General features: G+C 35.3%; 1 protein-coding gene across 1 annotated transcript in view; it reads right to left on the bottom strand.

The window, feature by feature from the left end:
- Positions 1 to 213: 213 nt before the first annotated feature.
- TTC6 (tetratricopeptide repeat domain 6) overlaps positions 214 to 27,389 on the bottom strand; it is a 62,843-nt gene continuing 35,667 nt past the window's right edge. Inside the window, exons 12-28 of the mRNA XM_075031009.1 lie at positions 24,623 to 24,792; positions 23,460 to 23,580; positions 21,982 to 22,132; positions 20,489 to 20,571; positions 19,303 to 19,384; positions 18,261 to 18,404; positions 16,067 to 16,201; positions 14,603 to 14,752; positions 14,200 to 14,340; positions 13,445 to 13,558; positions 11,782 to 11,901; positions 9,235 to 9,308; positions 7,161 to 7,371; positions 3,725 to 3,877; positions 3,351 to 3,521; positions 1,694 to 1,919; positions 214 to 350 (exon numbers count right to left, since the gene is read on the bottom strand). Of these exons, the coding sequence (XP_074887110.1) occupies positions 214 to 350; positions 1,694 to 1,919; positions 3,351 to 3,521; positions 3,725 to 3,877; positions 7,161 to 7,371; positions 9,235 to 9,308; positions 11,782 to 11,901; positions 13,445 to 13,558; positions 14,200 to 14,340; positions 14,603 to 14,752; positions 16,067 to 16,201; positions 18,261 to 18,404; positions 19,303 to 19,384; positions 20,489 to 20,571; positions 21,982 to 22,132; positions 23,460 to 23,580; positions 24,623 to 24,792 (2,383 nt within the window). The remainder of the gene's footprint in view (positions 351 to 1,693; positions 1,920 to 3,350; positions 3,522 to 3,724; positions 3,878 to 7,160; positions 7,372 to 9,234; positions 9,309 to 11,781; positions 11,902 to 13,444; positions 13,559 to 14,199; positions 14,341 to 14,602; positions 14,753 to 16,066; positions 16,202 to 18,260; positions 18,405 to 19,302; positions 19,385 to 20,488; positions 20,572 to 21,981; positions 22,133 to 23,459; positions 23,581 to 24,622; positions 24,793 to 27,389) is intronic.

The raw sequence follows: 27,389 nt of genomic DNA on the forward strand, positions 1-27,389 counted from the left end.
CTATATAACTCATAAAAATTAAATGTGGCATTCTATTCTTAAACAACTCACTAGTTTTGCACAATCAAGGTACTTATTTAGGAGAATAAAATGTGTGTAGAATATATAAAAATGAAGATAAATTATAAATTTTTATTGCATGTCGGACTTTTTTAATTATAGGTCTGAGAAATCTGTAAATAGGACCCAAGTAGTATGAGAACTGGTATCTTTTCACATGGAATCAATCTGTTCTTGAATGCTGATTGCTTGTTTGTAGTCTTCTACAGCCTCTTTATAGAAACCCAATTTACCACGAATATCAGCTCTAAATTTATACATCAAGGCATCATTAGGTTGAATTGACAATGCTGTAAAAATAAGAAATAGAATGTTAGGCTTTTTTTTTTTTAACATTATCGCATGATTATAAAGAGAAGCATCATCCAAAAACTTTTGTCAGTGCTCAAATTCTCCTCCAGACACGTTTTCACAAGAGAAAATGTATTACATACATTAAGTTTACATCAAGGGGTAGGCAACTTTGTTATGTTATTTATACTTTGGGGGTTTTTTTCTGGTTTTGATGCCATTTATGAACCCCACTTTAACTTTGCCCCAACAGCAGAAACTATGCTTTCCTCTGAAATACAAGCAAAATCTTAGAGAACTACTACCATCCAACTTCTGGAATATGGCAATGAACCCAGTATCTTATTCAGTTTCTCCATTGTATGAAAAGGATTCAGGTACTTGTTGGAAAGCTCAATCAGCTCCCTGGTCTAGTCAATGTTCACCACCTAACACTATGAAAACATTAGTCATGAAAGCCATGAAGTAAAAACACTATTTTGACAAATTTCACTGTAAAAGTAAACTAATTTCTTAAAAAAAAAAAAAAAAAATCTGAAGAGAGTTATCCTTTCAGGAAAGATGATTACCTGTGCAATCAAGTGTTGTCAAATCAAAGTCACATTACTAAATTTTGTTTCAGTGAATTTAATACAAACTAAACATAGCTTTAGTTACTGGAAGAAGTTTGCCTGTGTATCCAGAGTTGCTGAAACTCATGTTAGTAGCAATGACAAAAGCAGCAATGGAGTAATACAGTTCAGCTGTTTTGAACCTGAACAAAAGCTTTGGTTTTTACTAAGATCAAGATGAAAGTTTGATTCAGTTCCTCTTCTCTATGAAACATGTCTATTCCCAACAGAAAAGCTTATGGAAGCCAAACACTGTTTCAAAACTTATTCTACAAAGAGCATGTTCATTAAATTTCATGTTTATATATAAAATAAGCTACTTGAATGCCATTTTCTAGGCACCTACATATCTTAACACATACACACACACAAAAACTCACAAAAATTTTTCAGACGTGGTAAATATAATATTTTCCCATTAACTTCTTGCCACAATTTCATTTAGAATGGGGCTCTGTTCAGCTGCTAATGACACATATTATATGAAACAGTTTATCTTCTAATTTACATATTCTTCCAATTTTGAGAATGGAAAAAACCCACAATTAATTAGCATGTTTACTTTCAATTCCTCTTTTTCATCACATCATAATATCTGATCAAATTAGGTAGAAAACATACCAGCCAAAATAGACACACACTTTCTGAATCATGAAATAAAGCCAAGTAATTTATCGTCATAATTGTTAGTATGCTACCAAACATAATCATGACAGGTAAATAAAGATTACCTGTTGAAATGTCTTTCTCAGCTAGTTCATATTGCTTCAATCCATAATAGAAATTTGCCCTGTTAAAATACACTGCTGCAGAGAATGGGCAGAGACAAATTGTCTTCTCAAAGTCTTCTTTTGCTTCTTCAATATTGTTTAGTAATGCATTCGTAATAGCACGATTCATAACAGCAGATTCATTTCTTGGGTCAAGTTGTAATATCTTTGAATAATAGCAATAGGCCTGCAAAACACATGAATTGGAGACAAAGTACACTGTTAAAATTTGGGGAAATGGCTTATGTACAACTTGTAAATTCCAGTTTGTTTCTTTTAGCCGTTAGTATTCTTAAGTCTTTACTCATTCTATTCAGCATTCTTTGTGCACAGAAGAGACACAGCACCAGCATGTTTATCCACAAATAGGTCGATCACCATCCAGACAGACTTTTGAAAAGTAACAGCTGTTTATGCTGAATTGTAATTGTAGCAGAAGAAATAAGCTACACACTAAGGCCAACTTGAATTAACACAGAAAATAGTTTATAATGCAACACCTATTCTTGAACTCCTTTCTTCATAATTAGACAGCCTCTGTGAGACAGTAAGGAGTCACAGAAACACAGTAAAAAGGAAGAACAGCCTACACAAGACCAGTCATGGAAGAATGATATCAGATGCATATGAAAAGAGATTATATGATCACAGAAGAAGCCATATGCAGGGCACTGACCTTGGACTCCTAAGGAATTTCTGATCCAAGTCTAACTAATGCTGAAGAGCAACAAGGAATCTAACTCAGAGAAACACACAAGAGCATTAAATTTTTTTCTTACATGACCTATTTCTTGTGCTTTATGAAGAACAATCTAGGTTTAACATCGTATGCCAAGTCTGTACTATACATGACAAATTCCTTACAAGCTGAAGTGTTTACAGATGCAACTCTAGGAGAGAATTAATTCAAGTAGATGAAATGTGCCAAAGCATCCGTGCTGGTTCTGGGTTTCCACAGCTGCTGGACCACAAAGCTCCAATCAAACAAAAGCCTGAGCCTATGCCCAGGAAATGTGACTGGAAAACCAAATAAAAATCATGGCACAGGCCTCCTCACGCAGAGAAAAATAAATGACCCTTGCCTTCAAGCAGATTTCAGATTCTCTCACAAGAGGAATTTCAGTATCCAACTCTTCTGTATTTGAATATACCCACTGTATTCAAGCAGAATTAGGTGATTTAAAACTCCAAAGTTACTGTGGTAACAGCAGGAAGATCTGATGTCTTGATTGACAGTCATCAGCAGGAGATTCTTTTCATTCTCCTTGTCATGGTGCTATAGTGAATCTGGGTAAGTTATTTAATGTGCAGGAATTAGGCTGGGGGGGAAGTTACTGAACTTTAGTGACATTTTGGTATCTCAACTATTTACAAATTTTTGTGACGTGTATCCTAGGTGTCATGAATCTTAGTTCATTCATATCAATGATAAAATACAGAGTAGTAGGGCAACTATTTGTTATTAATTACTACAGATCAATCATCTGCTGGTGAAGGACCATGAAATTCAAAGTAAAAAAGCCTCACGTTAGTTATACTTAAAGACAGCTTTATACCAACAGTATTTATTCAAGTAAAAAAGTTCTGAAGAGAGTATAAAGACAGAGTGTAGACTTACCTGTGAAAACTGTCGATTATGGAAGTAGATATTTGCTGCATTGAAATAGGCTAATGCATAGTTTGGGTCAACAGAAATTGCTTGTTGATAGTCCTTCATGGCACAGGGTAGATATCCCATTAACTGACTGATGACACCCCGATTTGTTAGCAGTGGAGCAGTGGTAGTGAGCTGAAAGGAAAACATAGATACATTCTTACTCAGGGAAAATTTACACTTTTGCAGTAATTTATTCTGGCTTTCAAAGATACATTTACTTTTAAAAAGATTTGAATTTCACCTTCTAATCCAAATTGGCAACTATTAATGTCAGTATTGACTGGCTTCATAGCAACAGGTTGATTTTAGTAATATCACTTTAAGTTAACATCTACCTTTAGTGCAGCATTTATATCTTGAAATGCAGCAAAAGTTTCACCCATTTGAAGACAGACTGAAGCTCGTCCATCATATGCAGCATGGCATTTTGAATCAATGCAAATGGCAACTGTAAATTGGCTCCATGCTCTCTGAAGCTTTCCAAGGGCCTAAAATGAATTGTAATATGTCCATAATAAGAAACATAAGAAATGTAAAGCATACTAATGGTCCCACTTAAAAAATTACAGCAGAGAATGGAAGCATAGTTATATTTTCAAATGCAGTTAACTAATTTTTTTTTTAAAATTAGTTCAAATACCTTGTTAATTTTCAAATATCTTGTTAATTATGCAATACTCATTGTCTTTGCAACTATGTCATGTACCTGTCACAACTGTTTTAACTGCAAATATTACCTCTTCTACATCACAGAATCACAGAATGGTTGAGTTTGGAAGGGATCTCTGGAGATTGTCTAGGCCAACCCCCTGCTCAAAGCAGGACCAGCTGGAGCAGGTTGCCCAGGACCATGTACAGTTAGATTTTGAATATCTTCAAGGATGGAGACTCCACAACCTCTATGTGTAATCTGTTCCGGTGTTCAATCAGCCTCACAGCAAAAAAAAAGTTTTCTGATGTTTAAATGGAATTTCCTGTATTTCAGTTTGTACCCATTGCCTCCTGTCCTGTCACTGTGCATCATTAAGAAGAGCCTGGCTCCACTTTATTTATAGTCCTTCATCAGATATTTATACCTATTTATAAGATTTCCCCCTTGAGCCTTCATCTCTCTTTCCCTTCTTGTATGACAGATGCTTCAAGGCCTTAATCATCTTAGTGGCCAGTATGTTCATGTCTCTCTTGTATTGGAGAGCCCAGAACTGGACACAATACTCCAGATGTGGCCTCACCAATACTGAGTAGAGGAGAAAGATCATCTCCCTTGACCTTCTGGCAATGTTGCTTCTAATATAGCCCAGGGTATCACTTGCCTTCTTTACTGCAAGCGCACATCACTGACAACTTCAGCTTGGTGTCCCTCAGGACCCCCAAGTCCTTTTCTGCAAAGCTGCTTTTAAGCCAGTCAGCTACCAGCTTGTAACGGTGCATGAGGTTCTTTCTCCCTAGATGTAGAACTCACTCTCCTTTGTTGTACTTCATGAGGTTCCTGTCTGTCATTTTTCCCAGCTGTCTAGCACGTCATCCCTCTAAAAATGGCAGCACAACCATTTTGTGTATCAACCAGTCCTCCCAATTTTGTATCATTTGCAAACTTGCTGAAGGTGCACTCTACTCCATCATCCAGGTCTTTAATTAAGATGTTAAACAGTATTGGACTTCCTACTGCCTGCTGAGGGTACCTCACTAGTGACTGGCCTCCAGCTGGACTTTATTGCACTAATAATGACCCTTTGAGCCTGACAGTTCAACCAGTTTTCATTTCACCTCACTGTCCACTTATCTAGACCATACTTCACCAGGTTTTCTATGAAGACCTTATGAAAGACTACTGAAAGCTTTGCTAATGTCGAGATTAACAACATTCACTGCTCACCTCTCATTCACCAAGCTATTCATCTCATCATAGAAGGCTATCAGGTTGATTAAGCAAAATTTCTCCTTCATAAACTCATGTGGACTACTCCCAATGACCTTGTCCTTCATGTGTTTAAAAATAGTTTCCAGAATTATTTGCTTCATCACCCTTCCAGGGACTGAAGTGAGGCTGACCTGCCTGTAGTTCCCCAGATCCTACTTCTTGCCATTCTTGAAGACAGGAGTAACATCTACTTTCTTCCGGTCTTCAGGAATGTTTACCGATTGCTATGACCTTTCAAAGATAATTGAGAGTGGCCTCATAGTGATGTTGGCTAGCTCCTCAGCACTTGTGGGTATATTCTATTAAGTCCCATGGGCTTGCGTATGTCTATTTTGTTTAAATATTCCCTAACCTGATCCTCGTCCACCAAGGCCAAGTCTTCCTTGCTCTGGAAGGAAGGTCTGGTCACAGGGACTTGGGATTCCTGAAAGTCAGTCTTACCAGTAAAGACCAAAGTGAAGAAGGCATTGAGTACCTCTGCATGTCCTTTATCACCGCACCTCTAGTCACATTCAGCAGCAGGCCCATATTTTCCCTAATTCTCCTTTTGCTACTAATATACTTGTAGAAGCCTTTCTTGTTGACCTTCATGTCCCTCACCAGATTTAACTCTTGATGGGCTATATATTAGCTTGTGACCTGAAGACTTCACATGACAATAAAATTAAACCACTAGGCTGTTCAGCAAAAGTACCTCCCCTGGATGGTCAAATGGAATTCTGGTATACTGTACATTGTGAAGGACTTATCACAATCAAGAAAGTGCTTAATTCTGGGCAAGTAGGCCACTTGGGACCACAGGCAAAATGTAAACCTTTTGCCTAATATATGTATTAATTAAGCAAAGGTGGAAGGCGAATCATCTATTTCCTCACATCAAAATACTTCTCCACATATGTCTATGTTTAAGTCCCAAAAGGTATAAGGCTTAAGAGAAGGCATCTAGTGAGAATTAGGCCTCTCAGAAATTAAGCACCTGCCACTATGTGAACTTTCTGGGTTGCCTCCTGCACCTAAGATGTCTAATTCTTACCCACGTTTTATTCCTACCTACTCACCAATGTAGTCACTCCAGATTTTTCTCTTGCACAGTACTTCCCAAAGCACTATGAAAGCATTAGTTAGAATTTAAGTGAATTGGCAAAGCTGTAAAAGGAAATTTGCATGACACCTATGCAAGACTACCTGACACAGGCTACTAACATTAATCCCTCATTTACACTGGCAAAAAATAATTGGCAACAAGAACCATGACAATTCAAGACATTTCAGACAACTGGATATAATGAAGCACAGTAACTCAATGACAGAAATTAGACAGAGACAAAACCTGCCAAGTCATATCATATATCCCTTTGCTAATATAGAAGTTCATTTTCTATGTAGGTAAGCAGTTTTCAGAGATCATTATATATAAGGCCTTTACCAAGGGATTTTAGCAGATGTGCTAACAGTGTAGTTTTGATAATTACATACAAGATTTTGTTTTACACAGATTTGTCAACACTTTGGCTGCTTTTTACTTCAGTAAAGAACTCATACACACAAAACATGCCAGTTCTTAATGTTAGTTTATCAGAGAACCATATACGCAAATCAAACAAGTGTAAGGTTACTTGATATTCCATTATTCAAGAGCAGAACTCCAACAAGATTGGGCACAAAAGTGAAAAGAATAATGGTCTATCCATTTACTTAAAAAGACAGAAGATGCCATAAGGTTTGTCTAAAGTACATGGATGATTTTATGTTTATTATGATTATTTTATGTATTATATAAATGTATGCATATGAGATTGATGTTATTTTGTTTGATTAAACATAACATTGACAATGAATTTTGGTGTTACCTTAAAGTTGTATCCTAAGCAAATTCTGGCTTTTATACACTTTGGATTCAGGTGAATTGCTCTCAAGAAATCTTTCTGTGCTTGTTTACAACCAGCCTCATGTCCATTTTCCATGTACGAATTTCCTCGTCCAACATAGGCATCCACAGAAACAGGATCTAGTTTGAGAGCCTGGTCAAATGACCTCACAGCTTCTTCAAAGTCATTAAGTCTAAAAATAGAGATATTAATGTTTGCTGTTTAAAGTTTCTATAAATAAAATTCATCATTTATGAATAATCAGCAAATACTACCCCATAATGCCCATTGAAAGTAGTTCAATTCTGACTGAAAGGGACACTTTTCTTTTTTCCTTAAGTTTGCTTTCTGTATGTGCTCCCTGCTGTTTATAACATTGAAGGTAGTCTGTGTATGACCTTGCAGACTTCAGTTTGAATTCCTTGGCCTGAGAAAGAAAACAGCTATAATCTCATTAACTTTTGCTGGGCCAAGATTTCACTTTTCCAACAGTTGCATTCAACAGAGAGACTTTATCTGAGTCATTCATGCTGTCCAAATGTCATGACCAAACATGTTTTTGGTAGTCTGTTCAGACACAGATGTTTCAGCCATAAATAATTTACTTCTAATACAAGCCTTCTCTCTGTTTTTTTCTCATTCCAATTCTTGAACTTATCCAAACAATGCTAAACTTGCAGGGTAAAGGGACGATATTCAGGGTTCTAAGCAAAGACCATGCTGGTCTAAGAGTAAGCCAAATGTAGAACTCCATTCTTAGATAAAACTTGATGCATCTGAGGTATACCAAGTAGGAGTAAAAAGGACTAAATACCTGAAATGTCAATGAATGCTAGTAAGTATCTTTACACATAAAGCAAAAACTTTAACATGTCAAAGTACAAAATTGTTTTACCAAGAAGATACTGAAAGATAAGGTATTGTTCAAATATAAGCTACCCGTGTCTACCTGAAGCACAGCCTGACTTCTTTACCAAAAGAGGAAAGATTAAATATATTTAGCTAACAAATAACTTTAAGGGTTGTAAACTAAATGCTTTTTAAAAGTTGCAACAACAACTGAGGGCTTCATTCCAAATTTTTTTGATAGGCAGTCATGAGGTTAGAGACTACAGGATGAATCCCAAATGCATCTTAAAATGGGTTATATAGTGAGTTATATAGTTACTAGGGACTCCTTTTGCCAGCTGAATACAGACATGGGCACCAAAATCATAGGCTCAGTTCTAAGAAGCAGGATTCAACATTGCTGTATGAGTTCTACATCATCCAGACATTGAAAGATGGAGTCAGTTATGCCCTGAGTCCAGGCATAGTAACACAAAAGGTTTTGATGCTACAGTCCTGAGTATGTCCACCTCCACACTGCCTTAGCAGCAACAAGGTTAAGCAGTGATCAATGGCAGAATAACTGCAGAATAAAATAGATTAGACTAAACCAATAGGTAGACAGCACTTAAAATTTCCTTTTTATTATAGGTGATATTTGTGTGAAATAGGAGCTATCAACTCCAAATGCCACTAGGATAAGAAGACTAAGATACTACTGTACATCTTATTTCTTCCAATGTATATCTATTTTAAGTGATTAACAGATTTAATTTAGTCTTTCTAAATAAACCTCATCTTGATGAAACTACAGTTTAGAATTTCCAAATAAAAAATCCAGGCAAGGAAGACCATTGAGGCTTTTGCTTTTCTTTAAAGGACAAAAATGCATATTTAAACAGAAATTGCACCCTAACTAATTCTGAACAAACCAACCCAACTCTTTATCTCAGAATTCTTTGTTCTTCATTCCTTCTCTTGGTTCTATTTTATCATCCTAGTATTTCCTCCTGATGCTGTCATGAACACATAGTAGCTTGATTCCAGAAGATTTTAATACCAGTTGTTAAACTTGCAAAGTATCTAATTTTCTTTTTTTCCATTCCTCTTTACCATTTTCCCCTCCCACAGTTCTCAGCATACTCTATACGAAAAGGTGAAAGGGAATATAAAGCTCAGGAATTATTTCATTTTTCTACTCTCCATCAGACAAAACTACATATCTTACCTATGATAGCAGATTCCAATAGCTTGAAAGACCTGGCTATCATATGGACTAAGCAACGTTGCTTCTTTAAAGTCCTGAAAAGAACAGATATCAAACCATGCAAACTGATACTGTTTCACTTCACCTACAACTGTAGTTTTAGCTAAACAATTTTATACTTCTATATAAAAACAGAGATGACATCTGACAAAGGCATTATACATTCAGAAGTACTGGAGATGTATTTAACTGCTTTTATACTTCTTGTCCCAGACTTTGAAAGAATAAAAATCTTCAAAGTTATGTGGTATCATGGTATTTCCTACAAAGCTGGAGGCAACATTTCCAGAAACAAAACCTTCCAGAAAGATATTTTTTGTTTGTTTTTAATGGAAATACTGTACCTCAGCTGCTATTATTAAATACATATATATTGAAAATATATTTTGCTATATTCAATTTCAATAGAATTATCCCAATAATAAAATTATGTAGTTACTTTCTGTTATTACTTTGACAAATGGAGTAAACCAAACTCATATTTGCATTGGGACACTCTATGCACAACGTTCCACTGAAAGACTTCATAGGGCTTCTGACTTTTGCCTTTTACTAACATTCAGAACATTTTTCAAAATGCTTGTGGTTTTGATATACGTGGTTCAACTGTAAAAACTGTACAGGTGCTTTTAAAATCAAATACAATCATTTCAATTATGATGTAAGGAAGCACTTTAGGCTTCTGCATGGGAAAGCAATCAGTATGTAGTAGGAGTGGTTTAGCTGATGCATCCACTGAACTACAACTTAGAAAGCATTTACTTGTTCAAATTGTAAAAATAAAATTATGTGGAAGATTTTAGTACTTTTGGAATTGCAAAAGTGGCAAAATAATGATATGCATATATATATATGTATATGTTAATATTTTGTTAAAATAAAACCTCTCTTTTGGTGAACATGCTATCATAAAATTATAGGTCTGTTTTTAAAAAACTACTGAGACACACTGTTCCCATCCAGCAAAGCCTTTCAAAGAATACCCAGCAAAGCTAATGGGATTCTTCATGTGCACAATTTGGAGTACACACTCTGCTCTGTGTATGGAGCAGAGCAAAATCAGGGTCAGAGTTCCAAGGACCAGGTTTGGTTTACTTAAACCAAAGGTGCTATCCTTACAGGTAACTGCACATTTCACAGAATCAACAGGAAAAGACACTTCTATGTAGCAATTCAGACCTTATATAGACTGAATTTTAACTTTTCCTTTTTCTTCCAGTGTACTCAATTCAGGAATACACTCACTTCAAGTAGTATGTATCTGTACTTAAGTAATTACATCCTAATTCAACCAGCACTATATGTGTATACAGATGTACTCCTTGCAGTAAAATATTATCAGAACTGACACATAAGAAGGTCTCAAGCATATTTGTAATCACTAATGTTTTTCTTAAATAAGCTGTTATTTTTTGTGTCTGTTGTTCAATTGCCATTCTGTATATTTGCCTTCACTACAATCCATTCAAAGAATTTCTTGCTCATCCTGCTGGTTCTGCCCCAGTCTCTTTCAACTGGCCTTACGTATCAGTTTGTACCACCTCAGCCTCTTTTCTGAACTATTCTGATCAACTGCACCTTGAAGCATAAAAGACCAATAACACAATATTTCTACTTAAATTATTTCTGTGCAAGGTCTACCAACTGTAAAGAGCTTTTGTTGTGCACTTCCGGTAGGACACTTCCAGGTCATTGGAACAGCATTCATATTCATTCTTCATTTTTTATTTGCAAATAAGAAATATTACTCAATTTTTAGAATGCCTATACTGAAATTGTTGCTATCACATAAAGAAGGTAACACATTTTAAAGTCACTAGTCCGCGATGGAAGCAATGAATGCACCAGTTACACTAAAAATAAATAGCAATGCTTTTTTAAAAAAATAAAACTTTTAGAAAACTTTAAAACTATTTAAAATTAAAAAATGAAAATCCATGTGTTTGAAAGAGTAACGTTTAACACTGTTAGGTTTCAAGCCTGCTATTGCTATACCAGATGGAGTCCCACGGAATGAGAGTCATCTGCACTGTGAGTCAGCATCAGAAACACATACTATTTTTTTACATTTAAGAAAATTATACTGAGGTTGCACCCTTCCTGCCCTTTCAACAAAAATGGTCAGTTACACACACACACACGTACACAGAGGAACAAAACAAGCCCACTCAATGAGAACCTCAATTTGTTTAGGCTTCTGCAATGAATTAGTACTCATTTGGACTCAACATAAATTACTTCAAGATTAAAAGAGAAGGAAAAATCAGGTTCTTGATTATTAAATTTTGTGCAACTCCCACGTTTAGTAGCATAAAACTGTAAAACAAGTAAAACTGCATTTTATTTGCATCTTCACAGCCAGGCTGGTATTAGGTGTTGAGCAAATGAGAACTGGGCACAAACTATTTCAGAAGAATATAAAAACTGTCAAGCTGCTCTTTATATCAGCAATGGCTTTTGTTTAACAGAAAACTCTAAATTTCCTTTACTCAAAGAAGGATTTTGTACCTCACATGCATTAGCATAATCATCAAGTTCCACGTAGACTAGTCCACGATTAATTAACACTTTGAAAGCTATTTCCTTACTCAATTCAAGCAGAAGAAGAATTCCATAATCTTTCAAGGCCTACAAAAACATAAAATGTATTTTAAACCATAATTTATTCAGAGGGATACGATGATACTTCAAAATTTAAAAGACACGCTTTCAAATTCCTGCAAATCATGTGCTTAAGCACAGACTTCAGTGTGGCTATTCCAATGTTTCACTGTTTCCACATTGAATTTAACTGAATTTGGAGCCTCCTGTAATTACATAGATACCCATTCCTAAAGAACAGAAGCAAAGATAATGCAAATATATTAAATAGACATAATTAAAACTTATTTTGCCATTATATAAATTTCAGAGTTAGAAATAAATCTTAATTACTTCTACTGCTAAATTTTATGTCCAAATTCTTATTAAAAAATACACAACAAATTATTATAGATTAATTCATCGTTAATTAATGTCAAAGTAAGGTACTTTTAAAATTAAGCATCTTCAAATATAAATTATTGTTATTGAGAAATCTAAACACTAGTTGTATTAACTAAATTTGGGTGTAAATTTTGTAAAAGAGCAAATAGTGATATGATTAGGTAGACTGAAGAAGCCTCAATTCTCAAATTTATCAAAACTGAACACTATTTTAACAATGCTTGATCTGAAGAAGTTCTAGCCCAACTCTTTTTTCACATGAAGATTGAACTCATATAGTATACTTAAGAATAACTAGACAGTTTAGAGGTAATATGACAAAAATGTCCTTGATTGCATTATTCCATCTACTAGCCACTTAAGAGAAGTTCTATTCTTTGTCACTTCTAAACTAAGCTAGATATTAGAAACAGCTTTAAAGAAAACAATCCAGTTCTTGTTAGATCTTGTAAATGTCTTCTGTCAATAATATACTACATTTTTCCTGCAACTTCCCTTGTACTTTAAGTGGCTTTTCTGGAGAGTGATAGCAAAGAACTTTCATAATACCTTATTTATGAAGGAACTATCATTTTCACATCTTAAACTTCTACCTTCAGTTACTGTAATCACCTATTTTTCTTTACCCATCTGCATCATTCTTGGCCAATTAACCTCTAAGCACAAGTGGCCTTTGCCCAAGGTCGACTTGACTTGAGACATCTGAGCTTAAATACTTCAGAACTCACTCTGTCTTGGAAAACAGGCCTCATCAAAAATACAGTTCAACACCATTGTGTTCTCAGTCTGATGCTTCACAGTGCCTTTGTGCACCCTGTTGTGCCTTTGCTTTATAACAAAGGTAGAAAGCAGAAACGCTCAAAGGCAGCTCACAGGCAAGTTGACAGAAGTATCAACATGTCCAGAAAAACAGGACTGTGAAAGAGGGTTGGATGTAGTCCAAATCCCCATTTTGAGGTAGTCTTCTTCTGGATATAGTTCTTGCATTTTCAAAGGGATATCAAATGCAATTAATATGATAGTAGAGACCAAAAAAACATTTATTTTAAACAATTTCCTGAAGAGCACAATCATTCAGGAAGACATTGCAAGAGGTCATAAATTTAGACTAATGGTCAATAACATGTTACTAGCTAATATGAACAATTGAGTGCTCATGTGATGTTGAAAAAAATTAATACCATACTTTTTTGAAGTCCTTTATTTGATGATAACAGACGGCTCTGTTATAATATGCCAAAATGCAGGTTTTGTTGAGGTCAATAGTTTTTGAAAGATCTTCAATTGCAGCTTTAAAGGTCTGCAAATGAAAAAACACTATGAATAAATTGTAATTCAGAGTTCATGGTACTACATATGCTTCCTCAAATAATAGCATATTGTAAAATTTTATTTCATAGTTCTACATTTTGGTTCTTCATTAGTACTGGAAGGCATCCAACCATTTCACCATGTCTTCTATGGACTACTTACTGCAGTCCTTACGGCAGTGGGAGTACTTCTTCAGAAGCTCTATTTGTGCAAAGACTGGGCAAACAAACATTCTTAGTGTTTTCTTACATCACATCCATATACTGCAATACATAATCGATCCTTAATTTTACTAGCTTACATTTTATATCTTAACCTAACATAGAAGGTATCTTTTGTGGAGTTTTGGTACTTCTGTCTATCACTAAGTAAGAATCTATTCCATGGAACTTAAGAGGAGAATAACCAGATAGATTTCCAGTAGCTTCTCCAACCCATCAATCATTTTCAGTTACACAGAACAACCAGAGAGTAGCTTCAATGGGGAATGGGAAGTATAATAATCAGGTGGAATTCCTGGTTTCCATTAGCAACACTTCTACCATTATTTCACCATTGTCAAGTGTCAAGTAAGGCACATTATAGGTTTTAAGGGAGAATTCAAAGGTACAACAACAAAGACAGTCCCACCTTATTCTGATACTTTAAAGTTCCTCGGTAAAAATAAGCTCGCACACTGCTAGGCAGAATTTTGATCGCCTCATTGCAATTCAGAATTGCCTTAGAGTATCTACCTTTACTTCCATAGTAAGCAGCACGACTCATATAAGCCTGTAGAGATGAAGACAGAATGACGACATGGTAGAAAACAGATTTGTTTAGCATTATAAAACAAAGGTTAAATAGAAGACAGAAATTACAAGTTTATAAAAACATACATTTTACAAAGCTTGTAATTTCTTTTATTCAATGCTTGCCATGTGCTTGCTGGCAGATTACAAGGCAATACACCCATAAATGCAAAACCTTTCAGTCTTTGAACCCATCCAAAAAATCTCCCACAGAACCAAACTATCAGGAGTCTTTATATTACCTGGAAATGTGATGGACAAAGAGCAAGTGCTCGATTGAAATCTCGGATGCACGTAGCTTGTCTGAGCTGCATTCTACACAGCCCTCGCTGATAAAAAGCATCAGGGTAACTTGAATGTAGTCTGATAGCCATACTAAAAGCATCACGGGCCTAAAAGGATGACATATCATCAGGGTTAAATACGGTCTGTTTGTTCAGCTGAAACCATAGCCTAACTACCTGATTCTTTTTTACAGCTAGATATGACCTATTTTTGCAGTTGGAACCCACCGTGTACCTGCATTGTTTTTTATCACTTTCATCCATTTACTGCTACTTAAAATTTTGTAACATTTAACACCCTACCTAATGCAATCATAACCTCAAGGAGGCACAATCTAACTCATTTAATAATCTCATTTCTTCAGTGAGACTGCGAAAGTTTAACCACGCACATAGTCTTCTGTCTCTAAGAGATGAAGTAGTGAAGTTGTTTATTTTGATGGACAATGGATTAACATGGCTAGCATGCAACTCCTTTAAAATACATCCAGATACTTTTTTCCTCTACATTTTACATTAGGTTACAAAGTCATGGGCTTTTCCAGGATCTACAGCTGTAATATCAGATGTACGTTGACACAGAAAGTCACATTTTGCAATTGTCATGTATTACCACATTAGATATTTCAGACAATTTTGACAGCCTTCTTCCAAAAGAATATCACTTTTGACAAATGGGGTTGGAAGCAGACAAGGCAAGAAATTGTTCTCTTCCCTGTGAAATTTTATTTCAAATGTTTCTAGTTTCTTTCTTGAGCCTTTTTGCAAATCAAAAACTGAAACATTTATTAAAATATCAACACAGAAAACATTTGCATGAACTCACACTAGGCCTGCCACAAAGCTCACTGGTAAGTTTTCAATAGTTTTCAACAAAGTCTCTAATACAGTTAAAAGTATTGATTTGTTGAAAGAAGGGAAGTATATTTTTCTTAGGTAATGTAGTTTATTTCTTAAGTGTCATACGTAAGTGCCAAAGAGAACCAGTTAGTTAGGGGTGTTATGAGCTACAGTAATATAGAAAACCATTAACAAATTACAAACAACTCCATAATACAATAAACTAGGAATTCCTTTGTCCAAGTTTTCTACCAATTCACTAAGCCACCAATACTCCTACATGAGTGTTGTTTGTCTGTAAGATCTGTGAAGACATTGATAAACACAAAAGAAATTCACGTTCTTTATTCCATCAGAATGGCAATTAATGACATACATTAAAAAAGATCATAACATTAGTGCTGGAAAAATGACTCACAAGTTTGCAAGACAACGTCTAATGTACATCATGAATTCAAAAGAAAATTGCTAAAGGCAGTGGAGGCTGTTTAAAAATATTGAAATAATTCGCTCAGTTATCATGGTGGTTGTTTACAAGCAGTGGAGTCAAAGACTAATGTATTCTATATAATTAACACCAACCCGTAATAAACTTTTTTGCTCCATGTAACACAGGCCTGTGAGATAATAGATTTCTGCAGTCTCAAATGTATTAGGCAGGATTTTTGCTGAGGTCATCAGGAGCTTCATAGCTTTTTTAAAACTCCTCACAGCATCCTGCAATACAGAGAACATTAATAGTTGTAAAGCACTTAACTGAAAATCTGCAAGATTTTTTAGACATTTTAAATTTTTTTATTTTTTTTTTTAGTCTTTCTTTGGAACGTTATGGTAAAAATGACTAGTCTAGTGTTGTTTGATGTTGCTGGAGTTGGACACACTCTTGATCTCTGAATGGTTCATATTAATAACTGATTAGAAAAACAGAAATATTGCTGAGTTTTATTTATATATGACAAAGTAGCTAATGTACATGATCTAGAAATAACATCCAGTTCATTTATACCATTATTTAGGTACATATTTAATTATAATTATTTATTAATTTTACTTATATTTATTTCCTCGGGAAGAAGAGGTATACCCTTTGATGGAGTCTGACAATAATGAAGTACTTGTTACAGGTTTCTTTATGTAAATAATGACAAACTATTTATTCCATAGACAACACACTAAATTTAATAACCATTAAGAAATATATCAAAAGGATCAATCCTGTATAGGTATTGAAGGAACTTAAGTGAATAGCCTCTCAGAATTTTACCATGTCTCATAGATCTGGGCAGTAATTTATGCATATTTAATAATGTTTTGGTTTAAAGAAGAGTGTAAGGAGAACAATCAAAAAAATTAAGAACAGTTCAAGATAAGACATTCCTTAGCCTTTGAGGATTATGAAGGGACCACAGTTGAAAGTTTCAATATCAAGGAGAGTAAAAGAATTACAGCATTTTGTTTCTTAAGCGAGTCTTTCGAGCTGAAGAAGTATTTGTTTAGAAAAATCAGTATGAAATACCAGTGCCCATAGGGCTGTCTGCAAATACTACACCTGTCTCCCTAAGTTGTCAGGGTAGTAGAAGTTTTAAACGAAACAGGTCTGCATTCACTGCTATTTAAAAATCATTTTTTCTCTATACCTACATCCAAAAATACTCATATTTTAAAAGGAAAAGGAACTGCAGATACTTGAACTCACTCACATATTATTCTAAAGGCACAGCAGGGCACTATAGCCTGAAGTCTGATCATTTTCCTATATTGAGAGTATTGTGTTATTCCTCTCCAGAAGAGGTAGCAATGCAAGTCCTCACCTCTGGGTGAAGCACTCTGAGAAATCAGGGAATGACTCTAACACACATCCTCTTAACCACGACAACTGAAATGGGTTGTATTGGAGCGTACTCATGATCACTGTCTTTGACTTAGCATTCTTTCTGTAACAGCAAAACTAGTAATGTCCCATTATGGTTTCAGACAAATAAAAAACCCATGCCTAATGAAAAAAGCTGAATGGATCAAGAGGTTTTATCTAGTACAAGCCCAGGGAGCAGGAGCATAATTTTTGCAAAGTGAACGCCTTTTCACTTAAAAAGAACCTGCAAACATGAGGCTAAGAGGAAACAGAAGGACTATGCCTTTCAAACACAGAACTCAATAGAAAGGTAGATTCAAGGTTTTATGAATCTACCTGTTGCTTGCTGTTATTGTGTTTAGGGAAACAGGACTCTGGACATTTTGTATAAACAAATAGGACTGTACAAAAAGAAACAGCTAATCCATACTCCCAATTTCAACTATTCTGCAGGCCTCAAATATTGGTTAACTGCAGGACTCAGAGTAGCGACAATATTGGTTAAACCCTACAACATATGAATATTCACAAAGCTGAGAAAACACCTGTAACTATACATTATACATTCAGTTCACATACCTGAATTAAACTTTTGTACTGCATTTTATTAGACAAAAAGTGCTAGACATATTTCTGTATTATTTTATTTCAAAAGAAGCAAAATCATTACATATAATGGACCTCAATCTACATAATTGTATCTTTTAATTGATCACCTTAAATGTTTTAAAACTAAAATTGTCTAATTTATGCTGAACTATTAGTGCTGTTGTTGAAAATTCTTACTCAGGTCTTCTTATAATTTAAACAATGAGGTACTCTGAAGGTTTATTTATCTATTAGCACATTTCATAAAATCTTAAAAGAATACAGAAAGAAAAACATTGTCTTGCTTGGCATATATATAATGTAAACTTTTCTAACCTTAGTTTTCTTGGCTTTCATTTGTATTTTTCCTAAAATAACAAACATCGAAGGCTCAGGTTGAGTTGCAGCAGCTTCATGTAAGCACTCTATGGCCTTATTGTGATTTTGACAAAATGACTGAATGAGTGCTTGCTGAACAGGCTGAGACATAAAGGATTCTGGAAGGAAACCACCATGAAAAACAATAATCTCTTTTACTTCAACCTATATGTTTTCCAGTATAAAATACCTTTAAATGATATGCAAACTTTAAAATACTATTAAAATATTTGGAGTATCAAAGATTGTTTTAACATCCATAAAAATACAAATGTAAACAAAATTCCTACAAAAGTCTGAAGTTGAAGTTTATCAATGTTTATCAAGTTTATCAACGAGTGTAGTTTGATTGCTAAACATCTGCAAATATTTACCTCCCTTTCCCCACATCTAAGAAGGCTTTGCTCTGCGGAAGTATCACCATATGCCTGCTTTGTTTTTATATTCTTGTGTGCCCTGTGTATCCACTCTTGGTCACTACCAGAGACAGGAAATTAATCTTATACAGTATGGCTATTCATATGGATCACCAAGAGCTTCGGGATGCACTGAACACTGCCATTTTATGCCCAGAACATAACAAGAAACTACTATACTGCAACATTATTACTGTTCAAACACGTTGGGAAGGTTCAGTTCCAAAGCTATTTGATATTTTGTTAGGAAAGACTGTACATAACAACAGAACAGAATCCTTACTCAATATTCCTTTAAAGCAGAAATTACCAATATTGAAAGGTAGAAATAAAAACCACGAACTCAAAAGATAAAGGAAATTCTGAAATCACAGGTGATAACACAGGCAATAGTGTACACCATTATTACCTTTAAAGGCTTCAGACATGCAAACGAAATACTCTAGATAATAAGTTCCTATATTTTAGCTGATTCATAGTAACTAACCTATTTGCATGCTTGAACTTAATTTTTTTGAACAATTCCTTGGTTACAGACTGTTGCCATGGTTCACAACTACCTAAGAAAATTGATGGAAATTGACATTACCTTCATCCATTTCTGCAAGTTGGTGAATACATAAACTTGCCAGCTCATCTTTCTTCAACTCCATTAAATATTGTCCCCTGCAATGCAATATTTGTTGGATGTAATTAGTAAAACTATTTCGAGGCATTTCTTTCAAAGTGCAAATACTACTGAAATATGTTTTCACTAGTATAAAAAGAGAAAAAGGAAAAATAATGCCTTCCAATAAAAACATCCAAAGTTTTTCCCTTTTTTTAATCAGAAATATCTGAAAAAAATTTAATTTTTTCTCTCACATCACAGTACCAAGAAATTATATGCTTACCTCTCTTCAGACTATAGGAGATAAAAAATACATTTTCTTTGGATTCCACAGATAGTAGTCCTTACAATCTCAAGAATGGCAATAATAATCTTAATAATACTGTTTGTAAAATCCACCACAGACTGATAGCTGATAGATACATTCTGTTTTCAAGGACAATTTTTTGTCTCTTCAGATATCGGCATCAGTATAAGAGGTTATGCTAGCCAAACCACACTGAGAGACAAGCTGAGCAAACCCACTCTTAAAACTGGGAAAATACAGTATTATTGACTGGAACATAGTAACTAATTCTCCTAATACACCTGAGGAATAATATCCTAGCATTTCCTCCTTAGTTCTTACAGCTTTTCAGGGGAGGAAACAGGTTTATCTAGTAATTTATTTTTTAGTCTTGGTAAAGGTCACTACTTCTCACTGGGCTGAAGATGGGGAAGAAGAATAGTTCAAACCTAAATTGGCCTGAATTTAATCCTCCACATTCTTTCCATTAGGTGGATTCTGCAGACAAATCAGTGAAGGACCCATCCACTTGGGGAAAACATTTAAAATTATTAAATTTTTAAAGGTTCAGACTTGCTTTTTTTGTCACAACACCTATTTACTTCTTTTTCCCCAGAAACTACATGTACCTCAAAGAGCAGAATCCTGTATATGAAACAAGGTTCCTCCCTCCAAGGTAACGATTACGATAGTTGGGTGACACTATGCAGCTTAAGTTCTTCAGGTCTGGAAATGCTATGAAAATACTACATTTTTTTAAACCCATTCAGAGCAGGTTTCAAAGAATACAAGGGTATGTCCCAAGAGCATTCTAAATGGAATTTTTTTTTAGAAGTGAGGTATCCGTGCAGTTCTCAGCTAATCACTTTCCTACCTTAATATGCAAAGTTGTGATTTATTTGGATAAAGATGAATGGCTCGGTTTATATCCTTCACAGCATTTGGTAAATTATGAATCTGCAATTTATAAAAACAAACAGCAATTCAATTGCTAATATGAACACAATTCGGAAACACAATTACTATTTATATAAATGTAGTTCTGCAGGATGCAATGCTCACATAGTAACAACTCACAAGGCACATATGCCCTATATAAAGGAGCTCAACATGTTTTTAATAAAGGTCTGAAACATTTACGCTACAAATTTCCATACTTTCCCACAGCGTAAATCCAAACTCCAGACAGTTTCTTTACTTTTCCAAAATCCAAAGAAGAGTCTGGACTATTGGGAAGGAGACTAGGTCATGAGATCCACATGCACATATGTCCTGATGAATCTTCATTGCTGTAATGAATTTGTATTTATTTTTTCAAGTGTCTGTGCATGTGGTCCCATTCAGCATGCATCAGAAGCTGAGGAGAAAGGAGATCATTACAGTGAAGATCCCAAGGACTGATTCATCCAGCTAGGATAGCTGCTAACTCAAACTCTCATTAAAGAACAGCATTGATGGAAGGCATGTACTGAGCTTTAATTTACTGCTTTACATTGAAATTTAAAAAGAAAAAAAAAAAAGCCAAAAAAAACCCCCACAAAAAAAAAAACCACACACAAAAATAAAACCCTACAAAAGCAACCTAAGCATTAGTGGATGACCTCCAATATAAACTACCAGGCACAAGTTCTTAAAAGACAATATCAAAAAAAAGAATATCATTAATCCACTTAGACTCTGAGTTAAAAGCCGTTTCCTTTAGTTGTGGGAGAAAAAGAACAGTATGAGCAATTTCTCAAAACATTTTGAACACAAACTAAGCACTGTGAGATACAACAGTTGTTTGAATTCTGCCAATGAAATCTACACAACTTAGGTCACATTGAATACTCCATTCCTTGTACTCCTGAGAGGGTCTCAAAAACCCAACTGCTAGCACAAATTATTCTCACATCCCATTCAGAAGTAGAATACACTCTGTTTCACAGTAAATTAAAATACTGAAGATGTTTTCACTCCCATTTATGGGGAAGAAAATTTGAGTTTCCTGAAAAATAAGTATTCTCAAGAAAATTCTGTTTAGAAAACACCGTATTTCAAAATGTGGGGGGTTATATTTTAAAAAAAAAAAGTTTTGAAATCTATTTCAAAAAAATTTATTAAAGCTCAGATTAGATGTACACTGATGTAGAAAAGATAAAATGACACTTGAAATATTTTGTGTCATTGCATTACATGGCAACAATATTCTACAATTGCAATGCATGTAATTCCATTATGCTGACAAGGACTACTTGAAACATATAGCTATAAGCAGGTTCTAACACCTGTATAACACCAAGGCATGAGTATTAAAATCCCCACAACAACAATAAATATAAATAAAGCTATATTAAGTGGCAAACAAAAGCAAAAGGAATTTATTACCTTATGATATGCTTGCGCTCTGCATACATAGGCTTGAACATTGAGAGGATCAATTTCAATGGCATTAGTAAACTGTCGAATAGCTTCATAGCATTGATCAAGATGCAACAGCAGTATCAAACCAATATTTAGGTAAGCAAAGATGACAGACCTAAAAACAGAATTTTCTTTCCTTTTGTTATTGCACAAAATATGTCATTGTATTAACCACAGCTTACACCAGCTTCATCTACTTTTATGACATTTACCACACATCTATTTTGTGATCACACTGAGCTAAAGAACTGTAATTGCCAGCAGAGGAGATGATAGCTCATTAAAAAAAAACCACCATTTTAGTAGCTTGAAAGCTAGAAAGCTTGAAAGCTTCAGTAGAGGCTCCCTGATCACCAAAAAAAGCATTCCAAATGTGAATTGTGAAGAAATGATGACAAGTCTCTGTCGTAGAAGCTGGACTAGAAATAGAGCTAGCTGGTAATTTTGTATATACTGAATAGACCGAGAAATACTGAATTCTTCAACACTAAAAACACATTGTAGTTTTAAAAGACTGACAAAGCTTACACATTTGCCATCTAGCCTGTCCCTTATTTTCTATCATTTCACTTGGCTAGCTGCTAGGGAGACCTGGGTTTCCAAGATCTGCAATATCTTGTGCAGCCCACTCTTGCAGACTGTTTTTAGGCAAAGTTCAAGACTTCCTATAGCAGAACCAAGACAAAGGAAGAGCTGAGGAGTCTTTAGGCCTGCCACAGATTAGAATGGAAGCCTTTGCTCAAGACAGGACTGTTGAGGTTGCCCAAGACTGAACAAGAACTCAGTACCTTCAGAGTAAGGCAATTAATGCAGCTAACTGGTATGGGAGGCTTGTTGCATATTGTAATGCCATTTGCATGGCAGGGCTGCTACAGATATAATCTGTTTCTGAAGTATTTTTAAGTGGTAGGAAGAAATACAATTCAGACAAACAACATCAGCTTCAGTCATCAACTATCAAGGACAACAAACAGCATTTTTAAAAATTTTAGTTCAGGGACACCATTTACTAGCTTTTGCTAAAGAAAACATTGTGGCATTTTCTTTTGGGAAAAAAAAAGTAGTTTGACTTTTTACCTGCATTGTAGACATATTCCGTCCCAAAAGACTAACGAAATTATTATTGGCATGAGTAGTCAACTTTACTTAGGACTTCAGTTTCATCTTTTGTCTGCCAGACCTGAATAATTTATTTGGCAAGTTGCCATGTAAGGCAAAATAAAATTTAATTTTTAAATATATTAATAATTATTTTTATTATACTCGGACCATAGTAAATGAGGCAAAAGATACTAAAAGCAGACATTATGGTTTTGTGTGGTTTAATTCCAGTCTATTTGCTGAATAATGGTTCTGATTCTACTTTCCTTTACTAGTACTTTTATGCCCCCCAGATAATCAGAATACAAACAACATATATTAAAATTCTCAAGTCCAATCACCTGTCCAAAGCTAGGACACTTTCAAAGTCACAGATTGCCAGGGACCATTGACACTGTTCTGAGTAAACAATCCCACGATGAAGAAAAGAACAGAAATTTTCCTGAGTGTCATTGATGAGTACTGTGGGAGAGGGAGAATAAAAATCAGCTGTTCAGATATTCACATATATTTCAGTTACTCCATGCAACTTATTTGCACATTACTTCTTACTCTAGTTTTCCTAGAGTTTTATAAAATATCATAGATAAACCATAACAAAACATATTAGATCACAACAGAAACTGTGGCACGAAATACCTTCAAGACATATTTGTAATTCTTAGTTACACCCACTTGAATTGTTACAAGTGAAGCAGGAAAGCTTAGGAAGCAGAGGCAAAATAACTGAAGAAAAACAAGCAGCAAGAGTCAATGTCTGTATTGGGTCTGGCTGAGATGGAGTTAATTCTCCCCACAGCAGCCCTCATAGTGCTGTACTCTGCATCCGTAGCTAGAAAGATGTCGGTAACACACCAGTGTTTTGGCTACTTCTGAGCAGTGCTGGCACAGCATCAAGGCTGTCTCTCCAACATTTTTGCCCCCCTCAATGGCAGGCTGGGGCTGGGCAAGATCTTGGGAGGGGACATAGCCAGGACAGCTGACCTAAACTAACCAAACAGATATTCTATACCATATGACGTCAGCTCAGATATAAAAGCTAAGTAAAGGGAGACAGAAAGGAGCCATTTTTGTTTTCTGGAGCAACCACTACGCGTACTGAAGCCCCGCTTCCCAGGAAGCGGCCAGACATTGCCTGCTGATGGGAAGTAGAGAATAACATCATTTGTTTTTCTTTGCTTTCACTTTATTAAACTGTCCTTATCTTGACCCACAAGCTCTTTGTTATATTTTCTCTCCCCTGTCCAGCTGAGGAGGGGGAGTGATAGAGCAGCTTTGGTGGGCACCTGGCACCCAGCCAGGGTCAACCTACCACAATGTCTAAGAGCAAACTTAATAGAAATGACGAAGAGCAAGTTATTACCAAACACTGAATGACAACCATACATTTCAATGTTTGCAACATGAAATACCTGTGTTACATTGCAGTACAGTAACTACTAGTGAATTGTCATTCTTCTTTTTAATGATAAACATACACACCATTAAAAGAAACAAACAATACCAGAAACACTGAAGTCCTGCACAGCTTTTTTTGGATCAATTTGTCGTAGTATGCAACCTCTATAGTAGAATGCTAACCAACAAGAAGGGTCTAGATGAACCGCTGCTGCTAAGTCCTGTATTGCATTTCTGTACTGTTGCTGCTTAGCATATGCTCTTCCTCGATAAAGCCTAATAAGGAAGAAAGTTTCTCTTTAAATATAATTTCCCTTAGAAATTAAGTCACAATGTGAAGTCATAGACTATTATTTGTAATATTAACAGGTTGAGTCAACTTAATATCAAGATTTCTTCCACTGTTTTTGTCATGCTACCTTCAAGTAATTATTCAGGAAAAAACTGTAGAAATATAGAATAAACATTCAATTTTATTTCTGAATTTAATAAAGCAAGTCTGAAGTAACAAACCCTGGTAATCTATACCGTATAGGCAGATCACTGCACTTGCATAAACCAAGTTCAATATAATAGAACCCTGTATCAGCTTTGGACATCACAGAGTTGAATGGAACTCTCCAAGTTCCATGGTCTATTCATGCAGCAGTTCCTGTATGGGAAATATCAGATTTTGTTAAATCTGATTTAAAAGAAAAAAAAAACCTGCCCTCATTACTCTTAAAGCTTTCTGAAAACATCCACTCTATTCTTCAATATTTCTTTCAAACAGACAAGTTAACAAAATCAGATCCTACTATTTTACACTATTCATCCCTCAAATTCAGGAAGCTAGCAATATATTTAAACAAGATAAATCACAAGTACAGGTGAAAAAGTGTGAATAGACAGCAATGGCTGTCAAATTATTTTATCATTGCAAAATGTAATATATAAAACTTATCTTTTTGTATTACTGAAGATAGCTTTCACATATTAAGCAGGTCTTATGCCACATCCCACTTCTATGTAGAGTTATCTTGCAAAATATATACTAATCCTTTTTCAATCTAACACAGTAAAGTCAGTTCCTCAAGAATTTAAATGACGTGTTTAACACAAACACAAGGCACTTATACTCACTAGGACTATTCACAGAGCCCACACATCAACATGTAAGCCTCAATGAACTAGTGGATTTCAGGAAGCCAAATGCAGCTTTATGTTGCTTCAAGATTTTATTTCAAAGTCAGAGTCTTAAGGAACATCTGTAAATTACTTTAGTAGCACAGGAACCTAATGTCATAAGAAAGCTTTGCATGATGCTGTGGTTCCCTGTGATGAAGGAAACGTGCTGACAGGTAGAAGATACACATGGGGGAATGCTCCCCTAGCCATTTCTATTCAGTTTGGATGGGGATCAGTTCCAGAATAAGACATCTGAACTTAGGTGTCAATTTGTAGATGTCTGCAACATATGTTAGGTGTCTGACTTTCCACTACAGTTGACAGAGATCTAGTCAATACAATCCAAGGAGATGAGAGCAGTTCAGTTCATCCAAAAATATACACTTACTCTCTGTTTAGCTGAACAGATCTCCAGGCCTTATAGAAGAGTCTATATTCAGTCTACCTAAAGTCTACTAACTGTATTGATTACACTCCTTGGTGATAATGGCTGCTTAGACACCTACATCCCATGGATACAGCAAGCTGACACCTAAATTCTGGTATCATAATCTGGCATTGAATATCTGCTTTTATTTTTATTTTACCTCTATTTTCATGAATCCAGAATAGAGTATAAAAAGAATGTAGATCTTTGCAGGAATGGTATTAAGTAGAAGTCACATTTTCTAGTAGGGAAATCATATAATTTTTTTTTGGTCTTTGTAAGTGTCCTGGTTTCAGCTGGGATAGAGTTAACTGTCTTCCTAGTAGCTGGTATGGTGCTATGTTTTGAGTTCAGTATGTGAAGAATGTTGATAATACTGATGTTTTCAGTTGTTGCTTAGTAGTGTTTAGACTATAGTCAAGGATTTTTCAGCTTCTCATGCCCAGCCAGGGCACCTGACCCAAACTGGCCAACAGGGTATTCCATACCATGGGACGTCCCATCTAGTTTAGGAACTGGGAAGGGGGGACAGGGAATCACCGCTCGGGGACTGGCTGGGTGTCGGTCAGCGGGTGGTGAGCAATTGCCCTGCGCATCATTTGTACATTCCAATCCTTTTATTACTACTGTTGTCATTTCATTAGTGTTATTATTATCATTATTAGTTTCTTCTTTTCTGTTCTATTAAACCGTTCTTATCTCAACCCATGAGTTTTACTTCTTTTCCCGATTTTCTCCCCCATCCAGCGGGATAGGGGGGAGTGAGTGAGCGGCTGCGTGGTGCTTAGTTGCTGGCTGGGGTTAAACCACGACAGTAAGTCAAACCTCAAAATCATTGTTATAATTCAAAAATAAAGATGCTTCTCATCGATAGTTCAATTTTTTTCACAGAAAACATTAATTCAGCATAATGCTAAAACTAGAAGTGTCAAGGCAACCGATGGAAATTAGGCATAGAACTACATAATTCTTAAGGACATTCTTCACTTTGAGCATGTATTTCAATCCAGTTCTTTAGAGCAAAGCACATATGCACGTGCTTAAGTCCAACTTACTCTATATTTGCATTACTCCAGTGAGATCTAAGCACATGGTTCTGTGCCTAGTTAAATTAAGGTCTAGGGACTAATCCAAAGTCATTAAAAGCAATACAAAGATTCCCCAATGAATATCATGGCCTAGAAGTCTTATTCTATTTCTATTAGACACCTCTTCGGAAATGCAAGTGCTTTATTATTGTTTAATGCATATTCAGTCTTTTACATATTTATATTCTTTT

Source organism: Buteo buteo, chromosome 6 (assembly GCF_964188355.1).
Source record: "Buteo buteo chromosome 6, bButBut1.hap1.1, whole genome shotgun sequence".
Lineage (NCBI taxonomy): Eukaryota > Metazoa > Chordata > Aves > Accipitriformes > Accipitridae > Buteo > Buteo buteo.